Source organism: Haliotis rufescens, unplaced genomic scaffold, assembly GCF_023055435.1.
Source record: "Haliotis rufescens isolate VD_foot unplaced genomic scaffold, xgHalRufe1.0.p SCAF_17, whole genome shotgun sequence".
In the NCBI taxonomy this organism is placed as follows: domain Eukaryota; kingdom Metazoa; phylum Mollusca; class Gastropoda; order Lepetellida; family Haliotidae; genus Haliotis; species Haliotis rufescens.
In genome coordinates this window covers 1206322-1226987 of record NW_025963857.1, presented here as the reverse complement: position 1 = coordinate 1226987, position 20666 = coordinate 1206322, and the positions used below count along the sequence as shown (strand labels likewise).

General features: G+C 41.3%; 1 protein-coding gene across 1 annotated transcript; it reads left to right on the top strand.

Moving 5' to 3' along the window:
* The first annotated feature begins 29 nt into the window (after nt 1-29).
* On the top strand, nt 30-19544 carry LOC125371672. The gene is made up of 5 exons (XM_048397304.1): nt 30-678; nt 2138-2429; nt 3334-4979; nt 16212-16445; nt 17358-19544. Exons 2-5 carry the CDS (start codon nt 2138-2140, stop codon nt 18978-18980), a joined length of 3795 nt encoding a protein of 1264 aa, XP_048253261.1. The 5' UTR covers nt 30-678; the 3' UTR covers nt 18981-19544.
* The last annotated feature ends 1122 nt before the right edge of the window (nt 19545-20666 follow it).

Below are 20666 nucleotides of genomic sequence, written 5' to 3'. Positions count from 1 at the left end.
ATCACTTTCCATCAGTTTGTAATGGATACCCGCACACATCGCACACATCGCTTAATTAACAGTATTTCAGTTACATCACGTCGACCGACCGTTTGTGGCCGTACTCGATGTAGTTAATAGACGTTTGCAACTTTGGTGAAACCCACGTGCTCAGGTATGGTGCTGACAACCCTAGAAACAATCAGGGCGAATCTGTGATCCGAACTAACGACATCAGGCATGGTCTTAGGGAAGCAACTCTGCACAGTCTATTACGCGCCTTACACAACTGAGCTCCCAGTGGGGAACTAAGCCAAACTGAATGGAATCAAATATTCTTTACATTAATTTTGACTCATGTGAATCATGCATAGAAAATGTAGGATGATCATATAGGAATCGAATAAGTCAATTCTTTCAAATAGTTCAATAAATTACAGATACACTGATAAACAATAAATAGACGACAAAAACAAACATCAGGAAAACGAAGCACTGTTGTGGAGTATACACTGGACGCGTCCCTGCATATCAGTCGCGATCAATGTTTTACCTGCAGTGACTAGACTGGTTACCAGTATGTGCGCATCAGACAACGCATATCAGCTGACCGACCCGCCCCTCGACACTCCAGGACAAAGTCGACATGGCTTCAGGCAGACTGGAAGAATGAGAGGTTAAAACTACTGACAATTAAAGGTAATGTGAGCATTGGCAACATGGAAGTTTGTTTGACGTCCGGTATATACTTAATGAGTGTGACGTCCAGTATATACTTGATGAGTGTGACGTCCAGTATATACTTGATGAGTGTGACGTCCGGTATATACTTGATGAGTGTGACGTCCAGTATATACTTGATGAGTGTGACGTCCAGTATATACATGTACTTGATGAGTGTGACATGCCACAGGTATATGGAAGGTGTGAAAATAGCTTCATACTTCCTGGTTGTACATGGTCGTACAGTCCCTGCGTGTGCTGTATTATAAGATTGAGTTATAGTTTATTTTGAACGCTGCAACAGCAAAATGTCAGCAATATCGATCCAGATCCATTGTCAAAACTTTGTTTTTATTTAAAGTAACAGATGCCAGTGTTATTTACACAACACGAGTCCATCTATTCTTAGAATAGAAAGACGGATCAAGAATTTCTGGGGAGGGGTCAAACATATCCAAATCCTCGTTCAGATAAGTTTACTGCCTACACAATTTGTTTTGAAAAGAAAGAGGAGGGGGACCTTGGACACCCCCCACCCCTCCCTGGGTCAGCCAACAGAATCAAAGATTCTACTTTCGTTATGCAAATGTACTGGAATGACTCATGTCCATATACAAGCATTTTACGGACGTTTCAACATGATTGAGCTGGCGGTGGTTCATGCATGGGGTGTTACACAATACTGAAACTTGTCGTAAACTTGCAACGTCCTGAAACCAACCAACCAACCAATCAGTCAACAAATCAATCAGTATGTTTTCATGATACGGGTGAGACCAAAGGCCGGGTTGTTACAAGTTCTCATGAACAAATATATTATTATGGATTCTGTGCAATATTTTGCAAAATTTGTTTACATTTCCATTGTGGTAAAACTAGTGATTTCGATACTATTTCTGAACTAATTATACATTTTGACATCATTTGTTGCAACTTGTACAAAATCTAAGTTCTCTTAAAATATGCACTATGCCTATTTCAATAAATAAATCACGTGAGCTATAACGGAGTCCAGAAAAAGATAGCAAACTTATGTCAAATTACATTAAGAAGATAATGTTCTACTATTAAAGTAGTCTTGAATATGGTCCTGCACCATGACTGTGGAATATATGTATTTTATAACAATAAAACCTATCTAGTTTTATATAAATACAGTTCTATCCAGCTCTAACAATCCCTATGAAATCAGCATCACGAAAATTAATTGTTTTCATTTAAGAAGAGAGAAATGTTATGTGTAATAAAATATTTCAAAGACGATGTATTAGTCTGTCTCAGTGTTAGTGTAGTTATTAGCTTTGTTGGAGCTGGACATGTCATTACTTAAAATTATGATGATAAATCTTTCACTTCACCTCAACTGAAAATATGTATTTCACAAAAGGGTCAAAATCTAAAATTGTTTGTTCATAAATATGTTTTACTATTACAGATGGCGATGCACAAGACATTGACAGACAATTTCCTGACTTGCAGCATCTGCATGGAAGTCTTTGATGACCCCTGTACACTTGTGTGTTATCACACATTTTGTCGGAAATGTGTCGTTAGCTACACTGAAACCAGACCAGAAGCCATCAGTGCCAAGTCTCTCCTCTGTCCATTCTGTCGTAAGATGACCAAAGTAGCCAACTCAAACAGGCCAGTTGAAGAGTGGACACAGGAGGTGAAACCCAGCTTCTTGATTCGGGGTCTCATGGATTCCTTCGCTCCCTGCAGTCAAGGTATAAGTTTACACCAGAGACCATGGTGGTTGGACTTCCAATCAATCCATATAGTTTTAATTCATCTTTAACACAGGCAACAGTATTTACCCATCTATGACAGACACGTTTTTGTCCTAACATTACTTGAATATCTCTGTCATTTCTTTCAGTGGCACACTATTAGACCTGCAGTCAATCCTGTAACATATTTTCTCGTTTGCTTCTGAGACAAATTATTGATTCTCATGATTTTGAAGTAATGTTATTGACCTTGTCTAGTCACAATGCCACGTAATGTTAACGCCTTTATTATTGCATACGAACACAAAAATACATTTCTCAATTTATTGTTGTATTAACCTAATTTTGTAATTTTCAAGTTTAATAGAATTATATTTTTAGTGATATTCAAACATGTCATCGCAAGAATGACTTGTAAGCTTTTAAAGACGAGTGCTGCTTGTAGTTTTTTTTATTACCAGTTGATAAGTACATTTTTTTAACAGGTACTGTATTTTCTATGTTGGAATTCCAAAATGAACCAACCTAAACGTGAAATGCGTATTTAATTATTCCAGTTATAGCATCGCGTGTCAGTTTGATGTGTGTGGAAAACTCGATCCGATGTCAAATGTCACTTTGGTGAAACCCACGAGCACACGAATGGTACCGACATACCATGAAACATAATGAGGGCGACTCTGGGATTTGAGGGACTGCGTCACTGGTGCCCCTTAAATGGGTACTGATAAAGGAAAGGATAATTGTGTTTATAAGATGACGCAAATAGGTGGTCTTATATTCATATTTTCTATTCATGTGAAGCACTTTATAAGTGCATCCTAACATAACCTATATTTCTCTGTACACCACCTTAAAAATTATCTATGTCAGCATAATACATGTGTATATTTCTTATCAGGAACAAATAACTGCAACTTATGTGATGAGGACGGGGAGACAACTCCAGCCAATGCTTGGTGCGTCGAATGCAATGTCTCACTCTGTGATGGATGCCTGAAGGCACATAGACGTATCCCTGCCACTCGTCACCATGACGTATCTGACTTGTCAAGGGATGTCAAGGTGAAGAAAAGACGCAAACCTATGTGTAAAGAACATCCAGATCAGAGGATGCAGTTCTACTGCAAGGACTGTAAGAAACTACAATGTCAATCTTGTTGCATCTTGTATCACAGAAAATGTGAGTCCATTGTCTCGCTTGAGTCTGTGTTGCCTGAAATGCAAAACACTCTTCAATCTGTAAAACAGAAACTAGAGTCTGATTTAGCAACATCAAACACTCGCCTTGCAAAGAAGGGAGCACAATGTACTGAAATTAATAAGAACAAGTCAAGCCTTCAGTCTCAGGTCCGATCAGCAACCCACACCGCCATTGACTTGATAAAGAAGAAGGAAAGACAACTCCTGGAACAAATAGATGACGTCACAGAGAAACAAATAGGACAGCTGAAAGGAGACATGAATCGTGAGGAGATGGCCAGGCAGATGATTCGTCAACACTCGGAGTTGCTGGGCAGAGCTCTGGAGTCTGAGAGTGACATGGACATCTGTGAGATGTATCTGTGGAGTGAGTCGGAGGAGGCAGCCACTGTGTGTGTCCCGGAGTCAGGTATGGAGGATGTATCTGGAGGCAAGGCTTGTTTCATACACGATCGTCATCTGATGTGTGAGGAACTAAACGATCTACACTTGGGTGTGATTGATATCATTGTTGAAGATGTTTTTGATTCTACATCTACAGCAGTTCTGTATGACACAGTGGACATACAGGCAGAAGATGATAAGAAGAAACCCAATGGTTATGACGTGGCAGTGTTTGTTGTCGACAACACAGACATCATGGTTGTCACAGATTATGACAACAGGTGTGTGAAATCCTTCTACAAAAGAAACAAGATGTCATGTCAGAGTAAGCTGGGGGTACAAAGCGGTCCTCGATGTATTGCAAAATTAAACAACAATAAAATGGCTGTGACTCTCCCTGACACTAAGAAAATAATAATAGTAGAAGTGAAGCCTGAGCTGGTTCTTCAATCATCCATCTCGACAAGGAAGTGGTATGTGGGTCTGACATCCCTGACACCGACAACCCTGGCAGCAGGATCCGGGGATCCTCCCTATGTGGACATCCTGGACATGGCGGGGAATGTGTTGAGGACCCTGGATCCTGTCACAGATGGAGAGAGACTTGTATCATGTCCTTGGTACCTCAGTACCACCAGGCAGGGTAACATCCTCGTGTCTTGCTGTGTATACGGAGCTCGCAATGTCCTCTGTCTGACTTCTCATGGAGATGTTGTGTTCAGGTATCAGCCTAAACAGAAGAGGCATTACGCTCATGGAATCACTGAAACCAACGCAGGACATATCCTGGTTATAATTTACAATGCGAAATGTGTGATTCAACTCAGCGCTTCTGGGACGTTTGTGAGGAAAGTGTTGACGTCACGTGATGGTATTACATCTCCGCATAATCTCTACCTGTCTGAAAGTCAGCACCTGTATGTCATCGATGGTGACTGTGTGAAGATCTACAGATTTACAAGAAACACCTAAGATGTGGATGCATAACGATTGTACCTGGTACAACACGTCACCATCTGAGTGACAATAGTTTATGTAAATATGAACCTCCAATACAAGAGAACAATCAGTCTAGACTGTCCGCCGAAACAGATTAAAATTTGACGTAAAGTGCAAAATAGTTATGAAATTTATATGGATGGACCACTGATATTGGGTGATGACTCCAGGTGTTCGCGAAAAGGGTAAGCATGTCCGACCCTATCGGTAGCACTCGCCAATCACACAATTTTAATGAATAAGGAGGTATTTGTCCCTGACGCGGCACAGCTGTACTCGTATCGTGAGACGGCGGCCTGTAAACAAACCAGACAATCGGGTGATCGATGAACCAGAATATCCAGTGACACGTTAGTGCATTAACTGATTTTGTTGAGACTAATCAAACCGATACGTTAATTTTACCCTACGAATTAAGTGCACCGATTCTGCTTCTTAAAAGAAAGAAGAACGTTTAAGAACTATTATGTAGGGCATTGGTTGGGGGGTGCGCAGTTTTATTGTGCCCACACCAGGTTTTCGCGATGTTTGTGTCTGACATTGATGTGGAGCTGTGAGACATCGCAGACGATTAATTACATACCACCCTCATATAGCTGGAATATTGCCGAGTGCTGCGACGAACAACAAATAAACAACTGGCGCGCATTTTTTGTTGCATGTAAGCGACTGCTGGAAACTAAAGCCTTGTTGCCTCGTGAAGTATATAATTATATATTTGTAAATACAATAAAACTCTGATAATTAAACCATTAACCACTTCCTGTCAGTTTAAGTGTATTTGTAAACATTTACTTGCATATCCATGTGTTTACTTTTCTGTCATAATAAAAGTGCTGTCACTACCTTTGTACAGATTGTCTTTCTTGTTTAAATGAATACATAACACACACCACGCCACTATGGAACCCGTTCTACGACGGGAATTTGTGTTAAAAGATGTGAAAAGAGATCGTTTCAGCACTTGGTTCTTTTCGTGGAATACGACGCATGTCTTTCTAACAAACATCAGTTAACGCTTTGTGATGTGAAGGGAGAAATGGCGGTTAAAATCTCATGTGACCCCGTTACTTACAAATGCATATTGTTTCCATATATATTGATACTGTTTTGTTCATTCATCCAAGGTCAAGTTTAGAAAATCTGAGCGAATATGTCTGTTCGTCGACACCAACCACAACACTGCCGACATACTTATAATCTCACGAAACAGTCGTGAATGCCGTGGTTATCTATCAGAAGTATAGAAAATAGTTTACAGAAATACATCCGTTTCATCGACAGTATTAATACCTCGCCAAGGCCCCGGACTCACTATATACCACTGGGGACAGATAACACGTACTTCCTCGTTGCCCAAAGGTTATTTCTCGAAATTTTCAGTTTGTTTCAATCGGTAAAACGGTATATGATTGGCTACGGATGTGTCGTGAATTGCCAACAGAATCCTATATAGCATATATGTCTCTGTTCTCGAAATAATATCCTGCCTAGATCATACAAATATAAATGGCAAATGTTTCCATATCTTATTTTTAACCGTTTATTTGGCGCAGAATAGACTTGTGATTAAGATTTCTAAACCTATAGATGCAAGTGCGACATCCGCGTAGAAGCAGGCTGTAGTTTCTCTAATGGCAGCTATGTTTCAATCAAAAGGTCACCAATTACATATGACAATGTCCAATCTTTAATTTCACATTTGATTTACCAGGGGTATTTGTGTTTATTGCTTCATCTCAGATTCTGTTTTGACTCTCGATGCGAGGTGTTATGGTTCAGTTTTCACCCGTGTTTCGTTGTCGGGAACAACAGTGACGTCATCAACTGTTTGAATGTTTGGCAGAGTAAGACATGGGCTTTATACATTGTATCCATGCGGGCACTAGGACCCATGCCTCTGGCGAGACAAGCCAAGCTCCAACTACTAGTCTACCCCTCCTTTACGACCACCCCCACCCGCGCCTTCTGGAAGATCTGTGTTTGAATCTTCAGAAACCCATGCTTGTCGTATGAGGCCACACACGGGATCGGGTGGTCAGGCTTGGTTGATGCATGTCATCGCATTCAAATCAATCGATGGTCATGATGTTAATCACTGGAGTTTTAGACCGCCGTCTTGTAGCTGGAAGAGTGTTGAGAGCGGCGTTAATGAACCTACCGTCCTACCAACAAACAATCAGTAAACAGTAGCAATAGGTGACTGACATATTAAGGTGTTATGAAGAAGTGACCAAGTGTTGGAAGTGAAGCTCTGTCTAAATGTCAATATTCACGATATACCTGATCTGAGTGAAAATATGGTAAGTAAAGTGAAAGAAGTAAATATCCAATCTCCAGACAAAATCACATCCTCCCACATCCCCCACCAATATAACATTCTCGTCCCATAATGCCGGCTTTATAGTTCTAGCCCACTGAGATACCACGCCGCAGTATAACGTGGCTGCACACAGTCACATTTTACTGACACCGAGGCTGTCAGCCTTGTTTTATCACCTCAAAATAGTAATCGAATCACGTCAAAGCCAAAATATACAACACTTTAAATACAATAGTTTTTATGCACATGTCAATACAAAAGTGAGACACAGCTAAACAAAATGATTTAGTTTACCTTCCAAAAGTAAATGTTTCGTAAAGATGTTGTTTCATAACAATGCGCTTGCGTCCTCTGTGCATCTTTCATCATCTGTCACCTCATCATCAGGATCGAACACAGTCACAGCCCTCGGACCACGGAAGTAGTAGTAAACACGCCTACACTATTCAAAGTGACCGAGATCACCCTTCATGTACATCTTGGTTTGGTGCGTGTTATGAACCTGTAGACCATCACACAGTGGCGGTTGGTGACATACAGACGCCTCCGCTTATCAAAGTACAGGCCATAAGGGAAAGTGATGCCATCCCTTGACGTCAGTACGTCTCTCAACCAAGTGCCTGAACTACTCAAATGAACCACTTTGTTTGACATGTCGTCAACAACAAGCATGTCGCCTGTGTTTGTTCCAGTGATGCCGCATGGATTCATTGCTCGATGTTGTCCTGTGGGTACATAATTAAACACAACTTCTCCGTTTGGTGTCATACATAGCACATGACTTCTTGGGGCATGACTGCATGACACCAGGATGTAACCTTGACTGGTGGTAGATAGGAATAAAGGATCTGATACAAGGGTTTCCCCATCTATGACACGATTCAGCGTCCTCAACACATTCCCCGCCATGTCCAGGATGTCCACACAGGGCGGCGACCCGGATCCTGCTGCCAGGGTAGTCGGAGTCAGGGCTGTCAGACCAAAGTACTTCTTCCTCGTTGAAATGTATGACTGAAGAACAAGGTCAGGGTTCACTTCAATCACTATTATCTCCCTTGTCTCGGGAAGGGTCACAGCCATGTGATGGGCATTAAGTTTTGCAATCCGCCGAGGGGGGCTTTGAACAGAGAGCTTACTCTGACAGGGTTGAGTATTGCGTGTGTAGAAGGATTTGACGCACTTGTTGTTATTATCAGTTACAACTATGGTGTCTGTACCGCCTTCATTGAACACTGCCACATCATAAACATGAGGTAAACTTGTCTCATCTTCTGTTTGTATGTCCACTGTGTCGTGCAGAACTGATGTCGATGTGGAATCAAACACATCTTCATATATGGTATCAATTTCACCGAAGCTTACCTCGTGTATATTATTACAGATCTCTTCACAATCATGCTTAAAACATACTTTCTCTCTCAGTTCATATTTCATATCTGAATCTGGGTCGTATACTGCAGGAAACTCCTCTGACTCACACCACATGTACATCTCATAGATGTCAATTTCACTTCCAGACTCCAGAGCTCTGTCTATCATCACAGAGTGATGACTTATCATCTGCTTGGCCATCTCCTCAGACTTCATTTCAGTTTTCAGTCGCTCGATCTGTTTCTCAGTGGCGTCATCCAGATGGTCCAGGAGTTGTCGTTCCTTCTTCTTTATGGCTTCTGTGACTGTCTGGATTGTGGATCGGATCTGACACTGAACGGTGACTCTGTTCTTTATTACCTCAGTCCGTTTGGTTTCTAAATCTGTTAGCAAACTGTCTGTTGCTTGTAAATGAGACGCTACTCTTTCCTTAACTCCCGTAACACAGCTGATCAGTTCTGGCATAACAGATTCAAACGGTAGAATTGCCTCACACTTTCTGTGATACAGGATGCAACAGGATTGACATTGCAGTTTCTTACAATCTTTGCAGTAGAACTGCATGCTTTGATCTGGATGTTGCTTACAGAATGGTTTGCGTCTTTGGTTGATTTTGACCTCTGTGGACAGGTCAGATACGTCATGGTGACGAGTGGCAGGAATACGTCTGTGAGCCTTCTGGCATCCCTCACAAAGACTGATGTCACAGGCAGCACACCAAGCAGTGGCTGGAGGTGCCACTCCTTCATCACTACATAGGATGCACGGGGTATCTGCAAGTATACATACAAATGTGTCAGTTATTTTTCAACAATAGAACTATAATGTTACGAAATAACCTTTAACCTTTCAATGTGCATACAAGGAATTCACAAACCAGGGATATGAAGAACGTAACAATGTTAGGATGATTTCAACACTGGTAGCCTATTCGGAAATACCTTTTGTCTTGGGATTGAAAGAATCCAAGAGACCCTGAATCAAAAAGCTTGGTTTCACCTCCTGTGCCCACTCTTCAACTGGCCTGTTTGAGTTGACTACTTTGGTCATCTTTCGACAGAATGGACAGAGGAGAGACTTGACACTGATGGCTTCTGGTCTAGTTTCAGTGTAGCTGACGACACACTTCCGACAAAATGTGTGATAACATACAAGTGTGCAGGGGTCATCAAAGACGTCCATGCAGATGCTACACGTCAAGAAGTTGTCTGTCAATTGTCGGTGCACTGCCATCTAAAATGTTAAAATAAAAATATTGGCACTCTCAACTTAACATCATACACGTTTCATCCAGAAGAACCCATTTTTGTTTTTGAATGATATACGGGCAGTTTTTTTCAATAATGAACTCACAGAGAGTAGATATGATACAACGATCTTTAAAGACATGAAGTAGTTAGTTATGTGCTCATGTTCCTCCGACACATGTTCATGTTCCAATACCTATCAATGACAACAATGTTGAACAACATATAAAGGCGGTCAATACGTGAGAGCTCAGTTCATGAGTTACAGTTTTGTGGATGAAAATATAAATGCCTGAAAATAGCTCAGTGTCATTTCACAGTTCCCAAATAATCACTCCACAATACAAAGACAAAGTTATGTTTTGGAACTAGTTATTGCGTTATTGCGCGAATCCCATAAGGTGCACGTGTGTGTCTGTGTGTTTATTGGATGCATGTGTAAAGTGTGTGTGTGTGTGTGTTTGAGAGAGAGGAGAGAGAGAGAGAGAGAGAGAGAGAGAGAGAGAGAGAGAGAGAGAGAGAGAGAGAGAGAGAGAGAGAGAGAATGAATGTGAATGTGTGTTTATGTGTGTATGTGTGTGGCTGCTCGTACTTAATTAAAGTCGGTTTCATATAGCTAGCATTCCGCATTTTAACATGAAAAGTGAGTGAGTGAGTTGGTTGTATCGCCGCTTTTAACAGTATTCCAGTTATATCAGGCGTGTCAGCTAATGTGGGAGGAATGCCCGAAGTGATGCAGGTCTCAGACGTTTACCACTTCGGTGAAACCCACGAGCATGGGTATGGTGCTGACAAACCTAGAAACATAATCGGGGCGAACCAGGATTCGAACCCACAATCATAGGTTTCTGACGTGCCCAAGGGACGCTACTGTGCACAGCGAATCACGGCGCCTTAGATGACTGGGCCACCCGTGCCCCTTTAACATGAATACCACACTCCGACACAATATACTGACTCCAAGCCGACCAGTTCTTGTCTTAGCTCCTTAATGCCGAGGATGTGGCCGGGGATCGGACTAGACACCTTCTGCTGTCTGGGCAGTCGCTCTACCCACTAGACCACGGAGACAGTCTCAGTTGCTATGAAAACATAAACATGATTATTGAGATAATGTCATGGGAATAATATATGTACCTAGATATTGTCAATGAAAGGCACCTGTCATGGTTTGCAAGACAGTCAGATGTTTGTAATTGAAGTATTAATTGATACATGTTAAGAAGAGCTGTAAACATGAACCTGATGGTCCAGTTTCAGTCTTGTGTCACTAATAGTAATGTCAGAAAATGCTGTCCAATAGGAAGACCATGTACAATACAACAAACAGAAAGTATACCTCGACACAGAAACAAAGAAAACACCACTTCACTATGATGTAGCACCAGACAACATACTTGCTCAGTCATCAAGAAAATACCTTTAGCTTCGTCAGATGTCTCCTCCAGCCATTCTGCTGGACTGACTGTCTGTCTCGGTATTGTAAGAGGCGGGGCTGTATACTGACACAGGCTGCTCATGCATAAACGCTCTCACACAGCTAAGTATATTGTGTACATAACGACTTTCTGAGCTAGGTGGTCACCATATGTTGCAATATCGATAGTTAATGCAGTATAACATTTGTATTGTACAAGTCTTTGTATGACTGCACACATATTGCACCTGAGGCGATGTTTGGTTTTGAGGAAGTGTTGTCATATGTCGGGAATACAATGAAACTGAGTATTTACAAGTTCAATTTTTGTGAAATGGTTTAAATGCTTTACCAAATATCCTGAAACAAAGGAACGATAGTGGATGTTGAAGCGCATGTTGTAATTTGAGCCACTATCGTGTGAAGGTATGTATATTTCAATATTACAATTACTATAAGTTACAAACAGGGCCCATTCTCAGACATTAAGCTGATAAGCAGTTATATTGCTGAATTATTGTTCAAAGAGCAGTCAAAAAAAGTTGAAAAATACTTTCCATTATTATAGAAAAGTATTTGCTGAAGTTAGAGTCCATTATGAGAACCAATTAGTGTGTTGTGTATGGTGTTAAGTGGGTTGTGTATGGTGTTAAGTGGGTTGTACATGTGTATAGTGTTTAGTGTCTGGAGACGTTTAGGGTTAAATAATTAATAAACAGATTTATAGTGTATATGTATGTATATTAAGTGATTAACATTTTTGTCTCCTTGACAAAGGTGAAATGGGGTTTAACGTTGCGTCCAAGATTATTGCACTTATATAGCGACGTGCATGTACGTGTGTGTGTGTGTGTGTGTGTGTGTGTGTGTGTGTGTGTGTGTGTGTATGGCTGCTTGTAGTAGTCCGGACTGATGCCGATTTATAGTGCTAGCTCACTGAGACACCATGCCGCAGTTTAACATGAATACCTTACTCAGACACAGTACACTGATTCCGAGCCGACCAGTCCTTGTTTTAGCCCCTTAATACCGAGCGCCAGACAGGGTAACAACAAGTACCATCTTTTAACGTCTTTTGGTATGACGCGGTCGAGGATCGAAACCCGGACCTTCCGCTCTCGGGGCGGGCGCTCTACCAAGGAGGCGGTGTCCTTGACAAAAGGGCATTATACAACTTGAAATGTATGATATGATCATTTATATCTACACGTGTCTGCGACATCCAATTACTCAGTCATGTTATTTTCATACTTTGTTCAGCACTGGCAGAATTCATTCAATTGTGGATTGAATTGTACCGGGTCGTCCATGTGAATATTTACCCTTTTCTTTCAGGATTTCAGACGACCGATTGTTTGAATCAGTTGAAAATGTCCCAAATCCCTTCATATAAAAACCTGTCGTGAAGAAACTTAATGACGACATTATGATGTAGCTTCTTGTCTCTCGGTTCAAATATTGATTTGTATTGTTCACGTCAGGTATCATGAGATATTGCAATATTTTTTATGACGTAATGCATTCTGGTGACCGAAAAAGTGAGTGTCGCTCATATCTCCACATGCAGTTTCATAAAAAAAACTCCTGCAATCAATTGTAAGCTCAAAGAGGGTGCAATTATTGAAAGACATGGACGTGTTAATAATTTACAAAAATGAACCGTTGTAAACCACGGGTGACCACAAGCTGCCTTTACATACTAGTACAACCCGTGTGGACGTGTATCACTTTCTGCATAGAGTATTGTTTGGACGATGTGTTTGCATTGATTAATTTGAACTTGTGTTTTTAATTTTTTGCAATTTCATTTATTAATTTGTAAAGTTTGTTTTGGCCGCAGGTTTATATCACTGTTTAGTGTAGAATACATAACGTGTGGGGTGTAGTGTATACTGTATAGCGTGTATATCATGTGCTGGTGAGTTTTCTCTTTCCATCCGTTCCACAACATACAGTGAAGTCCCTTACCAATTACAATGTCTAAAAGTATTACGTAATCCTACAGTGTTTCAATGTCATCCTGCCAGGGGCAACAGTACGTCACACGCTGCCGGCGACCTGTGTCGACAAGTGGAGCAACTGTGACTCCTACCCTCACTCGTGTGCGCCAGTGTACAAAGACTGGGCGTCCGCCAACTGTGCCCGCTTCTGCAACTTGTGTTGAGCGTCTTGGAATCTGTACTGCGAGATTTCGTTGCTGTATTACACATATTAAATCACCATGTCAGATGACATCAACATACGTCGTAACAGCTGATTAACGGTATTACGGTATTACGATTGATGAACGTACATTACAGGCAGGACCAACATGACTTGCAGGGTGAGGGTGTTTTGTGTTGGGGCTAGGGTTGAGGGATATTGAGAGTCGGATGTGTGTGGGTATAGGTGTAGGTGGAAGAGGGGGGAGGGAAACACTTTGCTGCAGTTTGTACTGGATACCCGCACACATGTATATTGAAAATGAACCGGCCACTCCTTGTTTTATTCCCTAAACACCGAGCGCCAGGCAGGGAAACAACAAGTATTATCTTTTAACGTGTTTGGGTATGACGCGGCCTTGGGATCGAAGGCTCAAAAGTTAGCTGTACAGAGTTGCTGTACTTTGCTTCATGCCAGGAACCTATAATCGTGTTTGGGAATTCCAGCTTTGCCTTGATTATGATGCTTTTGCTGCCCGCACCATGCCCGTGCCTGTAGTTTCCCCACCTGATTAACTGAACCACCTTTCAAAGTTTACCATAACTCACTCGCTGATACACTTAAACACCGCTTAATTAACAGTATTTCAGTTACATCACGCCGGCAGAGTGTTTGTGGCCGGACTCGATGTAGTTAATAGACGTTTACAACTTTGGTGAAACTCACGTGCACAGGTATGGTGCTGACAACCCCAGAAACAATCAGGGCGAATCTGTGATCCGAACTAACGACATCGGGCATGGTCTAAGGGAAGCAACTCTGCACAGTCTATTACGCGCCTTACACAACTGAGCTCCCAGTGGGGAACTAAGCCAAACTGAATGGAATCAAATATTCTTTACATTAATTTTGACTCATGTGATTCATGCATAGAAAATGTAGGATGATCATATAGGAATCGAATAAGTCAATTCTTTCAAATAGTTCAATAAATTACAGATACACTGATAAACAATAAATAGACGACAAAAAACAAACATCAGGAAAACGAAGCACTGTTGTGGAGTATACACTGGACGCGTCCCTGCATGTCAGTCGCGATCAGTGTTTTACCTGCAGTGACTAGACTGGTTACCAGTATGTGCGCATCAGACAACGCATACCAGTTTAGCGAACCGCCTCTTAACACGTCACAATCGACACAGCCGACATGGCGTCAGGCAGACTGGAAGAATGAGAGGTTAAACCACTGACAATTAAAGGTAATGTGAGCATTGGCAACATGCAAGTTTGTTTGACGTCCCGCATATACTTGATCAGTTTGACGTCCCGTATATACTTGATGAGTGTGACGTGCCGTATATACTTGATCAGTGCGACGTCCCGTATATACTTGATCAGTGTGACGTCCCGTATGTACTTGATGAGTGTGACATGCCACAGGTGTATGGAAGGTGTGAAAATAGCTTCATACTTCCTGGTTGTACATGGTCGTATGGTCTCTGCGTGTGTTTGATTATAAGATTGAGATATAAGACAATGTCAGCAATATAGATCCAGATCCATTGTCAAAACTTGTTTTTATTAAAGTAACAGATGTCAGTGTTATTTATGCTGCACGAGTCCATCTGTTCCTAGAATAGAAGGGCGGATCAAGCATTTCTGGGGAGGGGTCCAACATATCCAAATCCTCGTTCAGATAAGTTTACTGCGTACACAATTTGTCTTTAAAGAGGAGGGGGACCTTGGGCACCCCCCACCCCTCCCTGGGTCAGCCAACAGAATCAAAGATTCTACTTTCGTTATGCAAATGTGCTGGAATGAGTCATGTCCATATATAAGCATTTTACAGACGTTTCAACATGATTGAGCTGGCGGTGGTTCATGCATGGGATGTTACAAAATACTGAAACTTGTCGTAAACTTGCGATGTCCTGAAACCAACCAACCAACCAACCAACCAATCAGTCAACAAATCAATCAGTATGTTTTCATGATACGGGTGAGGCCAAAGGCCGGGTTGTTACAAGTTCTCAGAGCATAACAAATGAACAAATATATTCTTATGGATTCTGTGCAATATTTTGCAAAATTTGTTTACATGTCCATTGTGGTAAAACTAGTGATTTAGATACTATTTTCTGAACTAATTATACATTTTGACATCATTTGTTGCAACTTGTACAAAATCTAAGTTCTCTTAAAATATTTCCACAATGCCACTTTCAATAAAAAAAATCACGTGAGCTATAACGGAGTCCAGAAAGAGCTATGCAAACTTTTGTCAAATTACAATTTAGAAGATAATGTTCTACTATTATAGTAGTCTTGAATGTAGTCCTGCACCATTACTGTGGAATATGTATTTTATAAAAGCAAAACCTATCTAGTTTTATATAAAAACAAGTCTAGCCAGTCCTAGCCAGCTGTAAGAAGCCCTAGGAAATCAGCATCAGGAAAATTAATTGTTCTTATTTAAGAAGAGAGAAATGTTATGTGTAATAAAATATTTCAAAGACGATATATAAGTCTGTCTCAGTGTTAGTGTAGTAATTAGCTTTGCTGGAGCTGGACAAGTCATTACTTGAAATTATGATGATAAATCTTTCACTTCACCTCAACTGAAAATATGTAATTCACAAAAGGGTCAAAATCTAAAATTGTTTGTTCATAAATATGTTTTACTATTACAGATGGCGATGCACAAGACATTGACAGACAATTTTCTGACTTACAGCATCTGCATGGACGTCTTTGATGACCCCTGTACACTTGTGTGTTATCACACATTTTGTCGGAAATGTGTCGTTAGCTACACTGAAACCAGACCAGAAGCCATCAGTGCCAAGTCTCTCCTCTGTCCATTCTGTCGTAAGATGACCAAAGTAGCCGACTCAAACAGGCCAGTTGAAGAGTGGGCACAGGAGGTGAAACCCAGCTTTTTGATTCGGGGTCTCATGGATTCCTTCGCTCCCTGCAGTCAAGGTATAAGTGTACACCAGACCATGGTGGTTGGACTTCCACTCAATACATATAACATTACTTGAATATCTCTGTCATTTCTTTCAGTGGCACACTATTGGACCTGCAGTCAATCCTGTAACATATTTGCTCGTTTGCTCGTTTGAGACAAATTATTGATTCTGAAGTAAGGTAATTGACCTTGTCTGGTCACAATGCCACGTAATGTTAACGCCTTTATTATTGCATACAAACACAAAAATACATTTCTCAATTTATTGTTGTATTAACCTAATTTTGTAATTTTCAAGTTTAATAGAATTATATTTTTAGTGATATTCTAACATGTCATCGCAAGAATGACTTGTAAGCTTTTAAAGACGAGTGCTGCTTGTAGGTTTTTTTATTACCAGTTGACAGGTACATTTTTTTAACAGGTACTGTATTTTCTATGTTGGAATTCCAAAATGAACCAACCTAAACGTGAAATGCGTTCTTGATTATTCCAGTTATAGCATCGCGTGTCAGTTTGATGTGTGTGGAAAACTCGATCCGATGTCAAATGTCACTTTGGTGAAACGCACGAGCACACGAATGGTACCGACATACCATGGAACATAATGAGGGCGACTCTGGGATTTGAGGGATGCAGACATGCAGATTTAGAAGACTGCGCCCCTGCTGCCCCTTAAATGGGTACTGATAAAGGAAAGGATAATTGTGTTTATAAAGATGACGCAAATAGGTGCTCTTATATTCATATTTTCTATCCATGTGAAGCACTTTATAAGTGCATCCTAATAGAACCTATATTTCTCTGTACACCACCTTAAAAATTATCTATGTCACCATAATACAACTGCAACTTATGTGTTGAGGACGGGGAGACAACTCCAGCCAATGCTTGGTGCGTCGAATGTAATGTCTCACTCTGTGATGGATGCCTGAAGGCACATAGACGTATCCCTGCCACCCGTCACCATGACGTATGTGATTTGTCAAGGGATGTCAAGGTGAAGAAAAGACGCAAACCTATGTGTAAAGAACATCCAGATCAGAGGATGCAGTTCTACTGCAAGGACTGTAAGAAACTACAATGTCAATCGTGTTGCATCTTGTATCACAGAAAATGTGAGTCCATTGTCTCGCTTGAGTCTGTGTTGCCTGAAATGCAAAACACTCTTCAATCTGTAAAACAGAAACTAGAGTCTGATTTAGCAACATCAAACACTCGCCTTGCAAAGAAGGGAGCACAATGTACTGAAATTAATAAGAACAAGTCAAGCCTTCAGTCTCAGGTCCGATCAGCAACCCACATCGCCATTGACTTGATAAAGAAGAAGGAAAGACAACTCCTGGAACAAATAGATGACGTCACAGAGAAACAAATAGGACAGCTGATAGGGGACATGAAGCGTGAGGAGATGGCTAGGCAGATGATTCGTCAACACTCGGAGTTCCTGGGCAGAGCTCTGAAGTCTGAGAGTGACGTGGACATCTGTGAGATGTATCTGTGGAGTGAGTCGGAGGAGGCAGCCACTGTGTGTGTCCCGGAGTCAGGTATGGATGATGTATCTGGGGGCAAGGCTTGTTTCATACACGATCGTCATCTGATGTGTGGGAAACTAAACGATCTACACTTGGGTGTGATTGATATCATTGTTGATGTTTTTGATTCTCCATCAACAGCAGTTCTGTATGACACAGTGGACATACAGGCAGAAGATGATGAGAAGAAACCCAATGCTCTTGACGTGGCAGTGTTTGTTGTCGACAACACAGACACCACAGTTGTCACAGATCATGGCAACAAGTGTGTGAAATCCTTCTACAAAAGAAACAAGATGTCATGTCAGAGTAAGCTGGGGGTACAAAGCGCTCCTCGATGTATTGCAAAATTAAACAACAATAAAATGGCTGTGACTCTCCCTGACACTAAGAAAATAATAATAGTAGAAGTGAAGCCTGAGCTGGTTCTTCAATCATCCATCTCTACAAGGCAGACGTATGAGGGTCTGACATCCCTGACACCGACAACCCTGGCAGCAGGATCCGTGTTTCGTCCCTGTGTGGACATCCTGGACATGGCGGGGAATGTGTTGAGGACCCTGGATCCTGTCACAGATGGAGAGAGACTTGTATTAGCTCCTTGCTTCCTCAGTACCACCAGGCAGGGTAACATCCTCGTGTCTTGCCTTGGATACGCTCACAGGGTCCTCTGTCTGACTCCTCATGGAGATGTTGTGTTCAGGTATCATCCTACACAGCAGAGTCCTTCCGCTCGTGGAATCACTAAAACCAACACAGGACATATCCTGGTTATAGATCTCCTTGCAAATTGTGTGATTCAACTCAGCGCTTCTGGGACGTATGTGAGGAAAGTGTTGACGTCACGTGATGGTATTACATCTCCGTATGGTGTCTGCCTGTCTGAAAGTCAGCACCTGTATGTCACCACTGGTCACTGTGTGAAGATCTACAGATTTACAAGAAACACCTAAGATGTGGACGCATAACGATTGTTCCTGATAGAATCCGTCACCATCTGAGTGACCATAGTTTATGTAAATATGAATTTCCAATACAAGAGAACAATCAGTCTAGACTGTCCGCCGAAACAGATTAAAATTTGACGTAAAGTGCAAATTAGTTATGAAATTTATATGGATGGACAACTGATATTGGGTGATGACACCAGGTGTTCGCGAAAAGGGTAAGCATGTCCGGCCCTATCGGTAGAACTCGCCAATCACACAATTTTCATGACAAAGGAAGTATTTGTCCCTGACGCGGCACAGCTGTACTCGTATCGTGAGACGGCGGCCTGTAAACAAACCAGACAATCAAGTGATCGTTGAACCAGAATATCCAGTGACGCGTTAGTGCATTAACTGATTGTGTTGAAACTAATCAAACCGATACGTTAATTTTACCCTTCGAATTAAGTGCACCGATTCTGCTTCTTAAAAGAAAGAAGAACGTTTAAGAACTATTATGCGGGGCAGTGGTTGGGGGCTGCGCAGTTACCACACCAGGTGTTCGCGTTTTCTATAAATACTGCGATCTGTGACATTATTAATTGGTGTATAAGTAGATATAACACTGATCTATAGATTTAATCACATTTGATGATTCATCTGTGTGATTAAAGTTGATTAGATCAGCGACGCTAACACATAGCTCCACTTTCTAGTTTTTAAGTGATTTACTCCGAATTACTTAATTATGCTGCCCGTTTTGGATTGGTGATTGATCAGTAGTGTCATGTGTGTATGTTGCATCAATAATATGTAGATATGATCGCCGATAATGAAGTAATTAGCCAATAACACTTTGGCCCGTCTTGGCCCGGCCCGGTCCGACTTTTAGGCAATACCGTGGTTGGGGGGTGCGCAGTTTTAATGTTCCCACACCAGGTTTTCGCGATGTTTGTGTCTGACATTGATGTGAAGCTGTGAGACAACAATGTGGTGAATGTGAACAATGAATGCACAGAACTGGAATTGTCACTCGTCAAACAAATATTCCGTTACTGAATGTGCATGTATTACGTGTAGATTTAAGTTAGCGGGGAGTGGAGGGAAGGGCGGATTTCGGGCAAGAGCAAAGGTCACCAACAACGCGTGCCAGTTGTTGGAGGCGACCTAATGGATCAGGTGACCTGGTTGATTGCACGTCATCGTATCCCAAATACATGGATCGATGCTCATGATGTCAATCACTGGACTATCTGACCAGACTCGATTAATTACAGACCACCGTCATATAGCTGGAATATTGCCGAGTGCTGCGACGAACAACAAATAAACAATTGGCGCGCATTTTTTGTGGCATGTAAACGACTGCTGGAAAGTAAAGCCTTGTTGCCTCGTGAAGTATATAATTATATATTTGTAAATACAATAAAACTCTGATAATTAAACCATTAACCACTTCCTGTCAGTTTATTTGTAAACACTTACATGCATATCCGTGTGTTAACATTTCTGTCATAATAAAAGTGCAGTCACTACCTTTGTACAGATTGTCTCTCTTGTTTAAATCAATACATAACACACACTACACTACTATGGAACTCGTTCTACGACGGGAATTTATGTTAAAAGATGTGAAAAGGGATCGTTTCAGCGCTTGGTTCTTTTCGTTGAACACGACGCATGTCTTTGTAACAAACATCAGTTAACGCT

Coding starts and splice junctions, on each gene's coding strand:
- LOC125371672 (XM_048397304.1), top strand. CDS start 2,138: ATGGCGATGCACAAGACATTGACAGACAATTTCCTGACTTGCAGCATC. Junction 4,980..16,211: donor TGAAGATCTACAGATTTACA/AGAAACACCTAA, acceptor TTACTATTACAG/ATGGCGATGCACAAGACATT. Junction 16,446..17,357: donor TTGAAGAGTGGGCACAGGAG/GTGAAACCCAGC, acceptor TTATGTGTTGAG/GACGGGGAGACAACTCCAGC.